This window comes from Sciurus carolinensis, chromosome 4 (genome assembly GCF_902686445.1).
Source record: "Sciurus carolinensis chromosome 4, mSciCar1.2, whole genome shotgun sequence".
Lineage (NCBI taxonomy): Eukaryota > Metazoa > Chordata > Mammalia > Rodentia > Sciuridae > Sciurus > Sciurus carolinensis.
Genome location: NC_062216.1, coordinates 65,753,727 through 65,770,447, shown reverse-complemented (window position 1 = coordinate 65,770,447; position 16,721 = coordinate 65,753,727). Strand labels below are relative to the sequence as shown.

At 34.6% G+C, this 16,721-nt stretch overlaps 1 protein-coding gene across 1 annotated transcript in view; it reads right to left on the bottom strand.

The window, feature by feature from the left end:
- Positions 1 to 16,721, bottom strand: part of Wnk1 (WNK lysine deficient protein kinase 1) — a 140,332-nt gene that overhangs the window by 61,630 nt on the left and 61,981 nt on the right. Inside the window, 2 exon segments of the mRNA XM_047550993.1 lie at positions 12,815 to 12,972; positions 14,880 to 15,100. Coding sequence (XP_047406949.1) covers positions 12,815 to 12,972; positions 14,880 to 15,100 — 379 coding nt within the window.

Genomic DNA, 16,721 nt, shown 5'->3' with positions numbered 1-16,721 from the left:
AAGTCCCTTGATTTCTGACTCTATTATTATCAAGATCCCACATATGTCCTTAGACAAATGGTTAACTTCTTTTTCTAATCTGTGAAAAGATGTTATCTACTTATCAAAATTAAAAGTTAAAAAAAGATAGTATTTTAAGGCACTTTGCAAGGTGATTGACAAAAAGATTACCAATATATGTTAACTCATTCTCCCCCATTTAAAGCTTTACTTCATCAAACACATTAAATTTCATGCAATTTGCTATATGTCACCAGTTAAAAGAATAGGACAAAAGACAACTTAATTTCACTACAAAACATGTCACAATGTCAGTTATAATAATGGCAATCAATACCTAACAAGTACTGACTGGTAAGTGCATGCAAAGGCACTTGCTATGTTTTATATGCCTTCTTTATTTAATACTCAGAAATACCTCAGGCTCAGAGAAGTTAAATAACTTGTCAGTCTTACAACTAGGAAACGTCATTTCTGGAATTTTAACTCAAGCAGATCCAATGCCAGAGACCATTTCCTCCACAAGAACTGAACATTTTGTTTTACTACCTACAGTTTTGTATTCATGTACTCAAATACTGGCTGAGTGCCAATGACTTGTCAGTTGCAAAGTACTAGGGATACAGCAAAGAATAAGAAAAATAGAACACCCAAATCAAAAAACTTATATTCAAATTGGGGCTTCAATGTTAGATTGTGATGAAAGTCATGAAGAAAATTAAAATCTGGAAGAGAACAGAAATAAGAACTTAAGAACACTGTTTTAGACAGGGTGGGTAGGAAAGACCTCTAATCACATTAACACTAAAAGCAAAGACCTAAACCAAGGCCTGGTGACCCATGCTCATAGTCCCAGCAACTCAGGATGCTGATGTAAGACAATCATAAATGCAAGGCCACAAATGCAAAAATGGCTTGGAATAAAACATAGTTGGTAGAGCACACCACACACCCCTCAATTTAATTATTACTATGGTCGTGGTGGTGGGTGGGGGGAGGGTGGAGAAGCAGAGACCAGAATGAATTACTAGTATGACAACAATCTATTATCAGTACTTTACAGAATATAACCAAAACCATGACCTACCCTCTTCACATGAGCCTTTACTTAGGTTTAAAAGTCCTCAGATCACAGACTGACACTGTAACACATATTTAGGAATTCAATATAACATTTTGATATAATCAGGGAATCTGAAGCCAGAACTTTTGTTCTTGTATCAATAAGTAATCTTTTGCTAAACCATCTGGGGTCTCAGACTATTTATTTATAAATGGTAGAGAGTGCTTACCTCCCGCCTTAAATCCAGGGCTGTTGGAAGAATTTAACTACATAATATATGCAAGTGTCAATGCAACATCTGGTTCATACTGTACATACTTATTAATGTTTGCAATGCTATCACATATTATTGTATGTCAACGTACTACTGCAGGGTCCAACATGTAGTAGTGGATTGATCTGAGGAAAAAGGAAACCTGTCCTTGAGAGGCATAGTTCTGGAGGTAGGGAAATAGTTAAATATCAATATAATAATTATTAAAACAGAGGTAGAATACACCTTTTCTACTGTTCAACTTATTATTTTTACTTTTTAAAAAGCAACAATTAAGGTGGGGGATTAGATATCTTAAAAATCAAAAGGAGATCAGTAGAGGAAAGGGATCAATTGGTGGAAAGCAGTGAGGGAGGCTGGAAATGCTAGGGAGTGATGCTGGACAAATTTTATTGTTCTATTGTGTGCATGTACGGATATAAGAAATCCCACCAATATCCAATAGTAAAATATTTTAAGCTTTGTGGATTATACAGTCTGTTGTAATTATTCAACTATAGTCCTACAGTACAAAAAGGGCCATTAATAATGTTAGAAAAAGAGTGTGACTGTGTTCCACATTATTGTATAAAATATGTAAATTTCTCAGATAAAATTGTAATTTTTATTACTCATTTATTTTCATATAAATGTCATAAAAAATTGAAATAGTATTTTGCACATAGTGATCTCTGTTAAATGTCCTATTACTTCATTGAAGAATGGTATAATATACACTAGAGGGAACTAAGGGGACAGGAAGACTACAAAACAACAACAGGAAAAAACCACAGTGTTTCTTTGCACTTAAACTACAAATGAAAAGATTAAGAGGAAAAATGATAAGAATAATGTGGTTGTCTTCCCATCCTCAGGTCAGCTGAATTTTGTGGAAGTTTTTGCAATGACACATTTTCATTCTGCCATTCATTATTCATGTTTTCATGCTTATCTTTGCTTTAATTCCAGAGTCATGTCTTGGTTTTATTTTATACAGTGATTTTCCTTTCTTCTGCCTATGCACCTGTTCAGCTTCTTTTACTCTCTCTTATAGAATAAGTTTGTTATCTTTCTTCCAAAAGTCTTTAAAGTCAGAGCTGAATTCATACCAGATACTGAAGAAAACATTTGGGGACATCTCCTCTCCAATTTTTTGTTTCATGAAGAAACAGGCTGTAGTCTCCAAAAAAAACATTTATGAGTTCTGTCAGTGAAGTCTCTTCTGTCTTTTGGTCAATTTTAGCTTGAATAATAATTTGCTCCATGTTTTGCCTGAAAGCTGCATGTGGGGGCTGGGGTTGTGGCTCAGTGGTAGAGCACTTGCCTAGCCATGTGTGAGGCACTGGGCTCAATCTCAGCACCACACATAAATAAATGAATAAAATAAAGGTCCATTAACAATTAAAAAATATTAAAAAAAATAAAGATCAAAAAAAAAAAAAAGAAAGAAAAAAGAAAGGCTGCATGTGCTCTTTGGAGGAGACCTCATACACCTTCCCAACTTCAACCTCCCAGGCTTCTAAGTCTTTCTTCAGTTTTCTGAGATCTTTTTGAAAATCTTCAGACTTCATCTGTGAGGCCTGAAAAAGGTCCTGCGGTTCTGACAGTGGAAAAAGACACACTCTTCTTTTTTAGCATCCCCATCAAAATTCCAAAGATAATATGAAAACAATATATGACAGAGGTTTCTCCTATTGTCAGTGATTTTGACATTTTTTTCAGCTTTGGGAGAATGTCTTATCCAAAGCCATCTGTCTGCCCTGGAGTTTCATTTCCACCATTCGTGTAGTTGCCAAAGGCAAGGACCAAACCTAAAACCTGTATAACCCTGGGTCATTTTTAAGGTCTCACATAATTTCTATAGTAATATCAGTTTGCAACGAATTGAGCAAATCCTTTCTGAAAATGTTGACTGGAACAGGGATGCAAAAGACTTGCTCTGAGAATTGGGGATTAGTGACAGTTCATAAAGAACTGTTTGGGTTTGTCCATTTTCTTTGTCTTTGGAGGATTGGCCATGCTTTTCAATTTTTTTCCAGTTCATCTGACTGTGCTCTCAATGATGTGATCCAATATTATGAAGACCCTATAGGTTCCACCAAACAACTTCTTGACTTGATAAACACATTCAACAAAGTAGCAGGATACAAAATCAATAACTTTTCCATACACCAATAATCAACCTGCTCAAATTTGTAAATGTTATAGTCCTAAAACTTAAAGTTATGTATTTAACCTCATGATTAGTTTGATTTTGTTAGATCTTAAGTACATAAACTTAAAATGGGCATTTATTTTCATAAAAGTAGAAAAGAACTACATTTTATTTTATTTTATTTTATTGGGTACTGGGAATGAACTCAGGGGCACTTGACCACTGAGCCACATCCCCAGACTTATTTTGTATTTTATTTAGACACAGGGTCTCACTGAGTTGCTTAGCACCTTGCCATTGCTGAGGCTGATTTTGAACTCTCAATCCTCTTGCCTCAGTCTCCTGAGCCGCTGGGATTATAGGCATGCACTACTGCACCTGGCAAGAACTCCATTTTAATTCACAAAAAGATTATCTCTCTAATTCATCTACTTTGGCTATCTCTCCTTTATCTCCTCATTTCAGACTACCTGTCATTTCCCTAGATGATGGTGACAGTCTTTGAATTGGGGTTTCAGCTTTCAGTTTCCTCACAAATTTCTCCACTTTGCTGCCGGAATCTTTCTAAAATTAAAGTCTGCTTGTATAACACCTTACCTTTATTTACTTTTGGTACTGCGTATTGAACCTAGGGGAGCTTTACCACTGCCATATTCCCAGTTCTAGTTATATTTTTTAAAAATTTTGAGACAAGGTCTTGCCAAGCTGCCAAAGCTGGTAAGTCTCCCAAATTCTTGGGATTACAAGTGTGTACTACTTTGCCTAGCATCACCTACCAAACTTTTAAGGTGGCACAATGGTTCTGCCAGTGCTCTAGAATAAAATCTAAGCTTTCTTTCCTCCCTTTTCCCTTGCCTCTTCCTTTCCCTACTTCCAAACCTGATAAATAGATATACAAAATTATAGATCTCTCACATGCAATACTTAGTCCTTTCCTATCTTTTCTTTCTCTAACCTGTCCAAACTAATGAGGTACCACTACTATGTGCTTTTGTTCGAATCGAACAACTTCGAATCGAATAATTTCAAAAACACTTTTTGTTCTTGTTGATGTACCTTTATTTTACTCACTTATTTATATGCAGTGCTGAGAAATGAACCCAGTGCCTCACACGCTAGGCAAGTGCTCTAAAATTGAGCCACAACCCCAGCTTACAATATCTTTTAAAGAGTATGACAATTATCTTCTTTACTTGTCTGCTCCCCTTGCCTAAAAAGCTTTTTAGAGACAAAAACTGTGTTTGATTTAGTAATATTTAATACCAAGGATTTAGGAAAAAGTCTGAACACACTGAGAGATTCAATATGTAATGGATTAAATCATGAAGAGTTTCAGAATTAAACTGCATTCCCCAAAAAGAAATGGTATAGTTCTCACTTCAGTAACCTTACAATGTCACTTATTGGAAACAGGATCTTTGCAGAGGTTAACTTAGTTAAGATGAGGTTATCTGTGAGTAGGTGGGACCTTAACCCAGTGACTGGTGTGCTTATAAGAACAGAATAGACACAAGGCAATTGTTGCAGAGATGGGGGGGGGCAGGTGTGGTTTGAAATAATGCAGTTAAAATTCAAGGACTGCAGCAAACCACCAGAAGCTGGGAAAAACAAAGGAATGATACTCCCCTACTGTTTTTAGAGGGAGCCAGGACCAGGACAAAACCTTGGTTTGTATTTTTGGCCTCCAAACCAAGAGACAATGAATATCTGTTGTTTTAAGCCACTCAATTTGTGGTACTCTGTTATGGCAGGCCTAGAAAACCAGCATCACATCTGTGCTTAAATACTGAATATATCAATTTAGAGTTCCAAGGGCACATAATTTCTTGTATCCCTCCACACCACTAATCCCAATCCTTCCCTTGAAAGTTAGGTAAAAATCAGACATTGCGTATAGATTTGGTGAGGTAAGTTTGATGTGCCACAATTTAATTAGCTTATATATTTGGCAATCAAGACATACAGAGCAAAGAAATAGAATTGAGATTTCATGTGCATTATGGTCATCTGATTTTCAGCAAGAGGCACTAAGACCACTCAAAGGGGAAAATATCAGTTCAACAAATAGCACTAAGACAACTGGATAGCCAAAAGCAAGAGTGAAGTTGGATTCTTATCTCATAATCTATACAAAAAGCAACCAAAGACCTAATTGTAAAAGCTGAATCTCTAAACCTAGCAGATGACACAGGAGTACATGTTCATAAACACAAGCTTGGCAATGCAGTGTTGGACATGACACCAAAACACATACAAAAAATAAACTACATAAACTTGATCTCATCAAAAATTAACAATTTTTGTGTGTTTCAAAGGACACTACTAGTAAAGTGACACTATTAAGAAATGACAACCCCCAGAACAGGAGAAAATAACTGTAAGTCATATGTTTGTAACAGAACTTATCTTTAGAATATGAAAAGAACTCAATAATAAAAAGACAACCCAATTAAAAATGAATATAGGATCTGATCTGAATGTTTCCATCAAAAGGAAAACATATATTCAACAAGCATATGAAAAAAGTGATCAATATCTTTACTGATCAGGGAAATGGAAACCAAAATCATAATAAGATACCACTTCAAACTACCAAGATGGCTAGAATCAAGGTTAAATAACAACAAGTGGCAACAAGGATAAATAGGATTATTATGCTTCACCTCAAAATATGTACAAATATTGTGTGTTAATTAAAATAAAATAAGGGCTGGGGTTGTGGTTCAGTGGTAGAGTGCTTTGCCTACCACATGTGAGGCACTGGGTTCAATCCTTTGTACCACATACAAAAAGAAGCAAACAAAATAAAAGCATATTGTCCATCTACAATTACAAAAAGTTTTTTTTTTTTTAAATAAAATAAAATAGTGTCTGGGGCTGTAGCTCAGTGGTGGAGCACTTGGCTTGCAGAAGGGAGGCACTGAATTCAATCCTCAGCACCACATAAAAATAAAGGTATTGTGTCCATATACAACTAAAAAATTTTTTTAAAAATAAATAAATCAACACTCTCTTGCCCTGATGACGTGCATTCGCTTGGAAAACAAATTCCTTAAATGGTTAAGCAGATTTAGCATACTACCTAGTAATTCCAGTCTAAGGTATATAACAGAACTGAAAACAGATATTCAGTGGAAAACTTGTACATGAATATTCACAGCAGCTCTATTCACAGCAATTCTATTCATCACAGCCAAAAGGCAGACACTGTCCAAAATGTCTATCAATGGATGAATGACTAAACAAACTGTGATATGTATACACAGCATTATATTACTTAGCCTTAGAAAGGAATGAAAGGGCTAGAGATATAACTCAATGGTAAATGCTTGCTTAGAATGCATGAGGCCCTGGATTCATCCCCAGAAACAAGGAGATGGAAGAGAAAGGGGAAGAGGTGGGGGGGGGGTGGAGAGAGAGAGAGAAAGAAAAGAATGAAGTACATGAATATTTGCTACAACATAGATGAACCTTTAAAACATTCTAACTGAAAGAAGCTAGTCACAAAAGACCAACTATTATATGATTTCATTTATACAAAATATCCAAAATAGGAACATCTATAGAGAAGGAAATACCAGTGGTTGCTTACTTGAGGGTACTGGGGTCCTGTGCATAAAAAGTAACAGACAAAAGGTAAAGGGTTTCTTTTTCAGATGATGAAATTATTCTAAAACTGATTGTGGTGATGGTTACACATATCTGTGAATGTATTAAAACCAATGAATTACCTGTAATTCCAGGTATTCAGAAGACTGGGGAAGAAATACAGAAGTTTGAGACCACCTGGGCAACTCAGCAAGACTGTGTCTCAAAATAAAAAGAAAAGGGGGCCAGGGATGTAGCTCAGAAATAGAACACTCTTGGGCTCAATCCGCAATACCATCAATTGATCAAACAAAAGAATTATATACTTGCAATGGGTCAATCAAACCATATAAAATATCTCAATAAAGCTGTTAAAAACATAAAGGCACATTTTTATTAGGCACATATAATAAAAAAAGAAAATTATTCCTAATCAAGACTCTGACCTGGCACTTTCTGCCATTCAGAGAATCAATGACTCAATCAGATCAAAGATCTTTTAAGATTCAATAAAAGCAATAAGTACAACACATTAGATTAACCAACTTGTAAAAGAATTCACTGAAAGTCAAATTTAAAAACTACAGAAAACCTATAACTTAATCATGTGTAATCAGGTTTTACATGGAATAATTTGTCAAATATTTGTGATTTTATTGAAAAGTTTGGGGAATAAAATTCTAAAATGGAAGATTTTGGAACATTTATTGTAAACAATATATTTGAGTCTTCTTAAACTTTAAAAAAAGATAGTTATTGCTACTATTTTCCCAATCTTTTATGGAAGAAACCCATTAAATCATTTTGAAACATCAAGAAGCTATTAAGATGGGAGACATTTCAAAGGTAATCAAGTTACATATTAAACAATGTTTTTAAACTTTTTCAAAGGCATTTTTATATAATTTCAAAGCATTTGCTTGTCACAACAATCTTAGTTGTGGTATGGCAATTAGCCCACCATACTCTTATGAGAAAATTAAGACTCAGAAGTAATTGCCCAAAGTCACATCATCTTTTATTGTTCAGTAACATCATTCATACAACAAGTAGACCTATAAATTAACCTTGATATGTAACAACTTTTGGCATTTTTCCCTTAACTTTGAATCTATTAGCTCATATTTTCTCCCTCATTACTTGGTTACTTATTTTCATGAAGATTTCAGATTTGGTATCTAGTCATGCATTTCAGGTAGCAAGAATGATCAAATTCATTCTCCAAACAATGCACCCAGTTTAATTTCTCAATTCTAAACATAAACCTTATTATAATTTTAGCAGTTATCACCTTTTTCACACGTGAATGTAAACTCCATGCAAACCACAACTTTTTAAACAAGCTAATGTTCACAGTATATTTCTTGGTTCTAGTTGTACTTAGCACATAGAACAAATTAAATAAGGTTGGGTGTGGTGGTGCACACCTGTAGTCCCAGCAGCTTGGGAGGCTGAAGCAGGAGGATCACACGTTCAATGACAGTCTCAGCAATTTAGCAAGGCCCTAAGCAACTCAGTGACCCTACCTCTAACTAAAATACAAAAGTAAAAATAAATAAATTAAATTAAATCTGTCAAGTGGAAAGGATACTAATAAAATTAATTTTTCTCCAGTGAAGTCTAACTCAGTTGTATAAATAAATAACTATATTCTACTCTTCAAATCCTCGTAACCAGAATTGAGAATATAGAATCCTGAGGACTAATAAAGCATATAAACTATAAACTATAGTTTGTTAAGAAATTATGTCAAAACTTATTCTTTTCTCCTTGCATACACAGAGACAAGTACATTTATCCAATAAGTATTTGTCAACACTAAAGAGGAATTCTGGAGCTTGGTGCTATTTCTTAATGATTATTATTTCCTGAGTAGTTAAAAACCCCATAATGTTATTTCAAAACTTTATCATCATCATCATCTTTGAAAGCCATTGTTTAGTCTATACCCCTCAGAAGATAACTTAGGGGCTGGGGATATAGCTCAGCTGGTAGAGTGCTTGCAAGCACAAGGCCCTGGGATCAATCCCTAGCACCGCAAAAGAAAAAAAAAAAAAAAAGATAATTTAACTCATATTTCATAAAAAATAACCAGGACCTACCATCAGTATCAGTATCAGTACCAGTCAGTACCAGGTAAGCAATCTGTAACGGAGTTACGGGCGTCTTTTTTTAATAGACAGATAAAGAAACAAAGTAAAGGGAAACTGGGTGACTTGTTCAAGACAACACAAGTGAAGCAGGGATGTGAAGTCAAGATATTTTTGAGTACTGGGAATGAAATCAGGGGCACTCACCACTGAATCACATCCCAGCCCTATTTTGTATCTTATTTAGAGACAGGGTCTCACTGAGTTGCTTAACGCCTCCCTGTTGCCTAGGCTCGCTTTGAACTTGAAATCCTCCCATCTCAGTCTCCCGAGTTGTCGGGATTACAGGTGTATGCCATAGAGCCCAGCAGGGTAAAGTTAAGATTTTGTCTGTCCCAAAACATCATAATATCTGATTTCATCTTGAGGGCAAAAAACAACAACAAAATAAAAACCCCTTCCTTTATCATGCCCGATATCAATTAGCTACCCCATCCTCTCGCTACTGTAATTTCAACTTCTCTCTTCCTTTCTTGCTCCAAAAAACCTAGGGTTATCTTTAAAACAAAATAACATAATAGCAGCAAAAACAAAACAAAACAAAAAAACAAAAAAAAACAAACAAAAAATACATGGAGAGTCACAAGTTTACCTCCTAATTACTGACCCCTAATTCTTTGCTCTGACAGGAGACAAGATTAACAATTAGGGGAGATAGATTCATCTACTTAGTGATTTTTTTTTTTTTTCTTTTTAATGATACTGGGCTTTGCTCATGCTAGGCATGTACCATCATGATTGATTGTTATCTTTCCTTCTCCCTTTTTGACAGTTCATACAATAATTCTTTTTGTAAAACCTTCCCTAATCCATAGTAGAATTAACCATTTTGTTTTCAATGTTCTTACTGACTGTCTCCATTAAAGTACTCACTATGTTTACACACTTATCTTCTATATTAAAATTAGTGTTCTGAGAACAGGAGATATGTATGTTATTCATCTTTAATCACCTTCATTATTCATTTAGAATATCTCTTAGATGCAAGCCTTATTTATTCTCATTGCTAAAATTTGATTTCACATCTAACTTACACTGTGTGTTACCTTACAGAAGTATTTTATGTTATGAATTTACAATTCATTTTACTTAAACTGGTTGAACTTTCTTGCTATCTCTTTCTGGTATTAAAGAACTTCTGGGTGAGATGATGCATGACTACAATCCCAGCAGCTCAGGAGGCTGAGGCAGGAGGAGAATTGCAAGTTCAAAGCAGCCTTAGCAAGTCAGCAAGACACTGTCTCAAAATAAAACATAAAAAGGGTGGGGATGTGGCTCAGTGGTTAAGTACTGCTGGATCCAATCCCGAGTACAAAACAAAATAAAACAAACTAACAAAAAAAAAAGAAAAAAAAAAAAAAAAAAAAAAAGAAAAATCTTCCAGGTTGCTTATGCCAAAACAAGTACAAATTAAATTCCCTTTTTTTTTTTTAAAAAATTAAAGCCAGACCTTGCACATGTTGGTTAAGCGCTCTACCACTGTGCTATATCCCTTTAAAATGTTTTAAATTTTGAGACAGGTCTCATTAAATTACTCAAGCTGATCTGGAACTTATGATCCTCTCACGTTAGCTTCTTCATTAGCTGGAATTATAGGCATGCGCCACCAAGTCCGGCATAAAATTCTTAATATTATCTTTTGTTAGTCTTCATCTTTTGGCAGGGGAAGTTAGGGGGATTCCTTTTTTTGAGGGAGGGGTAGGTTATAGTTTTAAACAATGATGGGATTTGTTGTTAAATATTCATACATGCACACCATATAACAATATAGTTTGGCCAAATGTCACTCTCCCGCATTTCTCACCTCCCACCCCCGGGGTCCCTTTGAAAAAGGACTGGGGATGTAGCTCAGTAGTAAAGTAAGTGCCTCTGGGTTCAATCCCCAGTACCAAAAAAAAAAAAAAAAAAAAAAAAAAAAAGTGCTGGGGATTCAGCTTAATGGTAAATCGACCCTGACTGAGTTCAATCTCTAGTATATATTTATGTTTCTATGTATCTATCTAGCTATCAATCAATAAAGTAAGCAAGCAAACAATGAATTAATCTATGAATAGCTGAACAGACTACGGGGAGGTAGAAACTAGTTGGAGGAAGCAGTTGAGGGGGGTGGGGGGGGAGGCGCATGCCCTGGAAGGATTTATCTTTTCCAGACCCCTTCTCCTCTCTTCTCTGCTTCTGGCTACTGTGAGCTGAGCAGCTTTCCTCCCCCATGCTCTTCCGTCATGTTTTTGCCTTGGAGCCAGCTGACCATGGACAGAAATCTTTTGAAACCCTGAGCCAAAATAAAACTTTCCTCTTTTTAGCTGTTCTTGTAGCCTAAAGTTTGTCAAGGCTTTTTGAACAGTGGCTCTCAAAACATCTGCCTTAAAATGCTTTACACCAGTAAAATTATTGGGAGCCCAGCAGGTTTTTGTGTGTTCTATGTAACGATGTTTACCATGTTAGAAGTTAAAACTTAGAAAGTGTGAAGGTATTTATTAATTCTTTAAAAATTATAATGAGTCCACTATGTTAATAATATAAAACATTTAACATTCTAAAATCCAGTATTTTCCAAACTAAAAAAATTTTTGCTTTTCTTTTTAATATATGGTTTAATAGAAGACAAATGGATTATGACAACTGTACTTCCTCTTCTGCAATTTCATATATCATATAGACTCTAGAAAATACACAGTTTACTCAAGTAAATGCTAATAAAAGGGAAAAATTTTTACATTGTTGATATGACTACTTTAAGAAAAACTTCTCTTTACAGAAATATGGAAAAGAGAATAACAAGTCACAGCAAGAGGTAAACAGATAAATTAAGAAATATCACATTCCTAATAATTAATCTAAATTCTTCAGTGAATTCATGACATGCAGAAAATGAAGGTAACAGGCTAAAACAAAACAAAATACTTTCTGTGAGCCTTGATGGGACCTATTTTAAATAGACATCATTAAAACAATGGGAAAAAATATCTGAATATGTTTAGAGTACATGATCCAGAAATCACTGTTAATTTTGTCTGGTATAATATGGGTATATTAGAAGATATCTGTACCTCTTTAGAGAAGCATAATTAAGTACGTAAAATGAAATGATGAGTCCTAACAACTACATTTCAGATTTCATTTGGACAGCTAAAGGAAATAATCTCTGTCAGGACACATGAACTATCATGGATAATTTAAACCATAGTGAGTCATTAATTTATACCTTAAATATTGTGGGTAGTCATTTACAATTTAATAAATTAAAATACCAAATAAAGTCATTCAGTGAAAAATATGTGAACAAATTAATTTGACAAAGCACGAAGCTATGTGGTAGGAGGGAATGAGAGCTCAGATAAATTAATAGGGGATTGCAAAGTAGGTGCTGAGAGTGTGGTTTTAAACATAAAGTATATCTCATAATAAAGGTTTGAGTGAACACAAGGAGGGACAGGACAAATAGGTAGTTCTTTTATCTTTGCTCTCACTATACCATGAGCCTTGCACATAGCTCAACACCTCCCCTTCCCCAAATCTTATTTCGTATACTTTCAACTACTATTCCCTTTGGCATGGTTGGGTGTTATCAAGCTTGGGAACTCTTAACAGTTAGGAAGACTTACACTGGTCACTCGACGGTAGATCTGCGCAGCATTTTGGCATTCCGAGTATGGATATTCAGATGTGGCCATCTCAAGCATGCACATCCCAAATGCATAAACATCAACGGATTCATCATATTTCTCCTCATACATTTCAGGGGCCATGAACTCTGGGGTACCTTAAATTAAAAGAATGATTCACACTCAATGCGAGCAGAAGCTGCAGTCGTTACTCACCAGGGGGAAGAAGCAGAGGGGTTGACCTGTGAGAGAGAAAAAATTGGAAGAGGAAAAAGAGGAAGAACATCTTCTTAGTCAGTCTGTTCCATCCAATATCTTATAGAAGATCTTCCACTGTAAGGCCTTTATAAGAAACTTAACAGGGTCAAGTAACTGAGTGTTTATGTATTGTTTAAGATGGATCCCTGTAATACAATATATCAAAGCAGACTCTTGGCTAAGATATAAACTAATATATGGAAAATAAATGAAAGGAAAGGGTAAGAAACTAGCAGGGAACAAAGTAGATATAATGGCAAACTACCTACATGTGAAAGATTCAAAAAAAATTAAGTACTTGTCTGCCCCCTACTGTATGGTAGCTGCAAATGTCATTAACACTCCACCTATCAGTTTCACTTTTTAAGGAGGCCTTGCAGTGAAAAACCCCAATGTTCAATACATTTTTAAAGACAATAAAATCAAATGTAATTGTCTATAAAGGCCACTCACCAGAGTCCTTTATTTCACATACTTACCATTACACCTGCAGTATATAAACTTACTGCAGATAAAGGAAACAGAGTGAGGGATATCCTAGAGGCAAAAAACAAATATATACATGCACAAATACAGAATGATTTATAAGCAAGAGTGTGTGATCCCATAAGACTAGGTTCTGCAATGCTTTTGAATAATTAAGTCTTAAATTTCAAATTGTAAGCTTACACATTATGTATAAACAAAATAAAAACTACCTTGGGCCAGGGATTTCTGGTAAAGATGGCAAAAAGGATATTCAGCGTCAAATAATTTTTTTCATTCTTCATGTTATTGTATTATAAGAAAATGTAAAAACAGCATTTCAAATCTTAGTCACATAACATTCCAAGGAGCACACTGCGAGCAAATTACATCAGTAATTTGCCTTTCCTATTAATATTTAGAATTCAAACATATTTCATAATCAGTGAATTTCTTTGTGTGAAGTAGGATGTCTGTGAAGATTTTAAGTTCTTAAATTATAATAATCACTTTAGAGAGTGAAAGTTTATCATAAAAAGAATATAATTGTTTTCAGTTATGAGTAACACATGATTAAAAGTCTGAAAGGATAGCCTTATTCTTTAGATTACTGATTCTCAACAAAGGGCAATTTTGCCCCCCAAACAGCAATGTCTGCAGACATTTTTTATAATAATTAGGGATAGGTAGACAGAAGGTGTTGCTGCTGGCATTTAGTGGGTAAAGAGCAGAAGAATGCTGCTAAATAATCCCAAAATGCACCCAACAGTTCCTTACAACAATTGTCCAGCCCCAAATGTCCAAAATACTAAGGGTGAGAAATCTATTTTGGATACATTGTAATTTCTGAAGAGTAGAAGTAAGAAAAAAATAGATAAAACCAACTTTTCAGAATAAATTCATACTTTCATATATTTAGATAAAATTTTTAAAAGACAGGTCTTTTCCAAATATAGATCCAAGGTACATTTTAGAAATCAAACTACATAAATTTCATTCCATTAATAAAGAAAGTAACACACTGAACACACCATATAAATAGTACATAAAATATTAAGTATCCAGAGAATGATTTATGAGATTGATACATGAGGTTTTGTCAACAAAGTTCATCTTACTTTTCCCCATGTAATTTTATAGAACATTAATAATCTTAAAGATGATTCTAGAAGCATAAATACCGAGAAACCCCACATCTCATAAGTAGAAATGATTACCTTCTAGGTTTAAGCTATGAATTTCTGAAGGTTTATTTCATGTCAGAAAAGTTCTGACAGGGTCAGGTTTCTGAACAGAAATAATGTCAGAAGGCTAGACAGGCTCCATGGTACTTGAAACATACCTATCACACTCTTGGCAAAAGAAGCTCGCTTCAGGGTTGCCAGACCAAGGTCTCCAATCTTGACTGAGCCCGTAGGGCCAGTGATAAAGATGTTGTCACATTTAAGATCCCGGTGAATAATAGGTGGAGTTCGAGTGTGAAGAAACTGAAGTCCTTTAAGGATCTGCCGGCACCAACTTCTTAAAACTTTGATCTTCATCACTTTAAACCTTTTCAGGTACCTGGAAAAAGAAAGTACACCAAAAAGGTTATCAATGATATGAGTGTTGCTTTGAAGAATTCCATTAAATTCTAGCATTCCTGAGATGGAATATCAAATTTAGAACATTAAGATTCAGTAACCTGGTTAGCGATACTTCTAGTAAGGTTAAAGACTTTGAAATAAAAATTCTATTAAAAAACAGAAAAATAATTCTTCTAAGTACTTTTTCATCTGAACAGTTAAGAGTATTAGGTAACTAGCTTTTTCTTAAAAGAATGGGAGATCAAGTTGGTTGTATCAGCATTAGCAATAACCAAATATTTTAGAGAACAAAATATTTAATTAGCAGAAAATCCTAATAACAAAGCACAAAAATGAATTCCTTAAAATTAGTTCACTATTAAAACGACTAAGAGATAGACAGAGTTCTACTTCTGGTAATGATGCAGCTCCTAATGGTTGCAAATGTATTCATAAATTCTAGTAAAAAAAATACAAAACAATGATTTGATGGTATTGGAAAGCGATCAAAATCAGTCACAGTTTGGAGGTGAGTTCAAACAAGGATAAAGAAAAGCAATACTTGAACTTTCTACTTTCTATACCTTTTCACAGGAGAGAAGGTCCCAGTCTGACTATAAGGTCAGCTAAAATTCAGGATCCGCAGCACGAAAGACATTGTTGTCCACCAGAACTCTGCCATGATAGTCTGTTCAAGACTAACCAAATGTGACTATTTATATTTAAATGTAGAGTAACTAAAATTTTAAAATACTGTTTCTTGGTTGTAATAACCACATTTCAAGTGCTCAAAAGCCACATGTAGCAAGCAGTACCCTTTTAGTGCATATATTAGAAAATTTCCATTACTGAAGAAAGTTCTATCGACAGTGGATATCTTGAAAAGAACGGAGGAAATTCCAAAAAGTAGAAGTAGATTCTGCATATTCTCTCTGCCCAAATCTCTAGTAGATCTTTGAAATATGTATATGTGAGATAGAGTCCATGCAGTCCAGCTAACGCTAGCAGAAAGGAATAGAAATTTCTAATGCTACCCACAGTTGGTAAGATAGTTTGGGAATGCATTCTGATGCATGTTTTATTGGAAATATACAATGGGACACTGAAAAGCACTAATAATGTTAAATATACAAGAATAGATTTTCCTCTTAATATCTTTAAAATACCTTTGACTACTTAATGGGAAATCTAACAGTTTGGGAAGGTCTATAAAATATGTAAATGCATGATATGAAAATTGTATAAAAAACAAAGAATCAAAAGGAATAAGCATAATAAATTATGTAAGAATTTTTTAATATTTTATTTGAAAGTATACAATATGAACAAACATCATTACAATATGTACATGTTATGATTACACAAATGGTGTGACTCTACATCATGTACAACCAGAGAAATGAAAACTGTACCCCATTTGTGTACAGTGAATCAAAAATTTAAAAAGAAAAAGAAAAAGAAAAGATAAAGTAACTGCATGTGCTAGTGCACACCTGTAATCCCCTGACTTGGAAGGGCAAAAAAGGAGTATGGCAAGTTTGAGGGCAGCTTGCCCAACTTAGTGAGATTCTGTTCTCAAAATTAAAAGGGCTGGAGATATAACTTAGAGGCAGAATGCC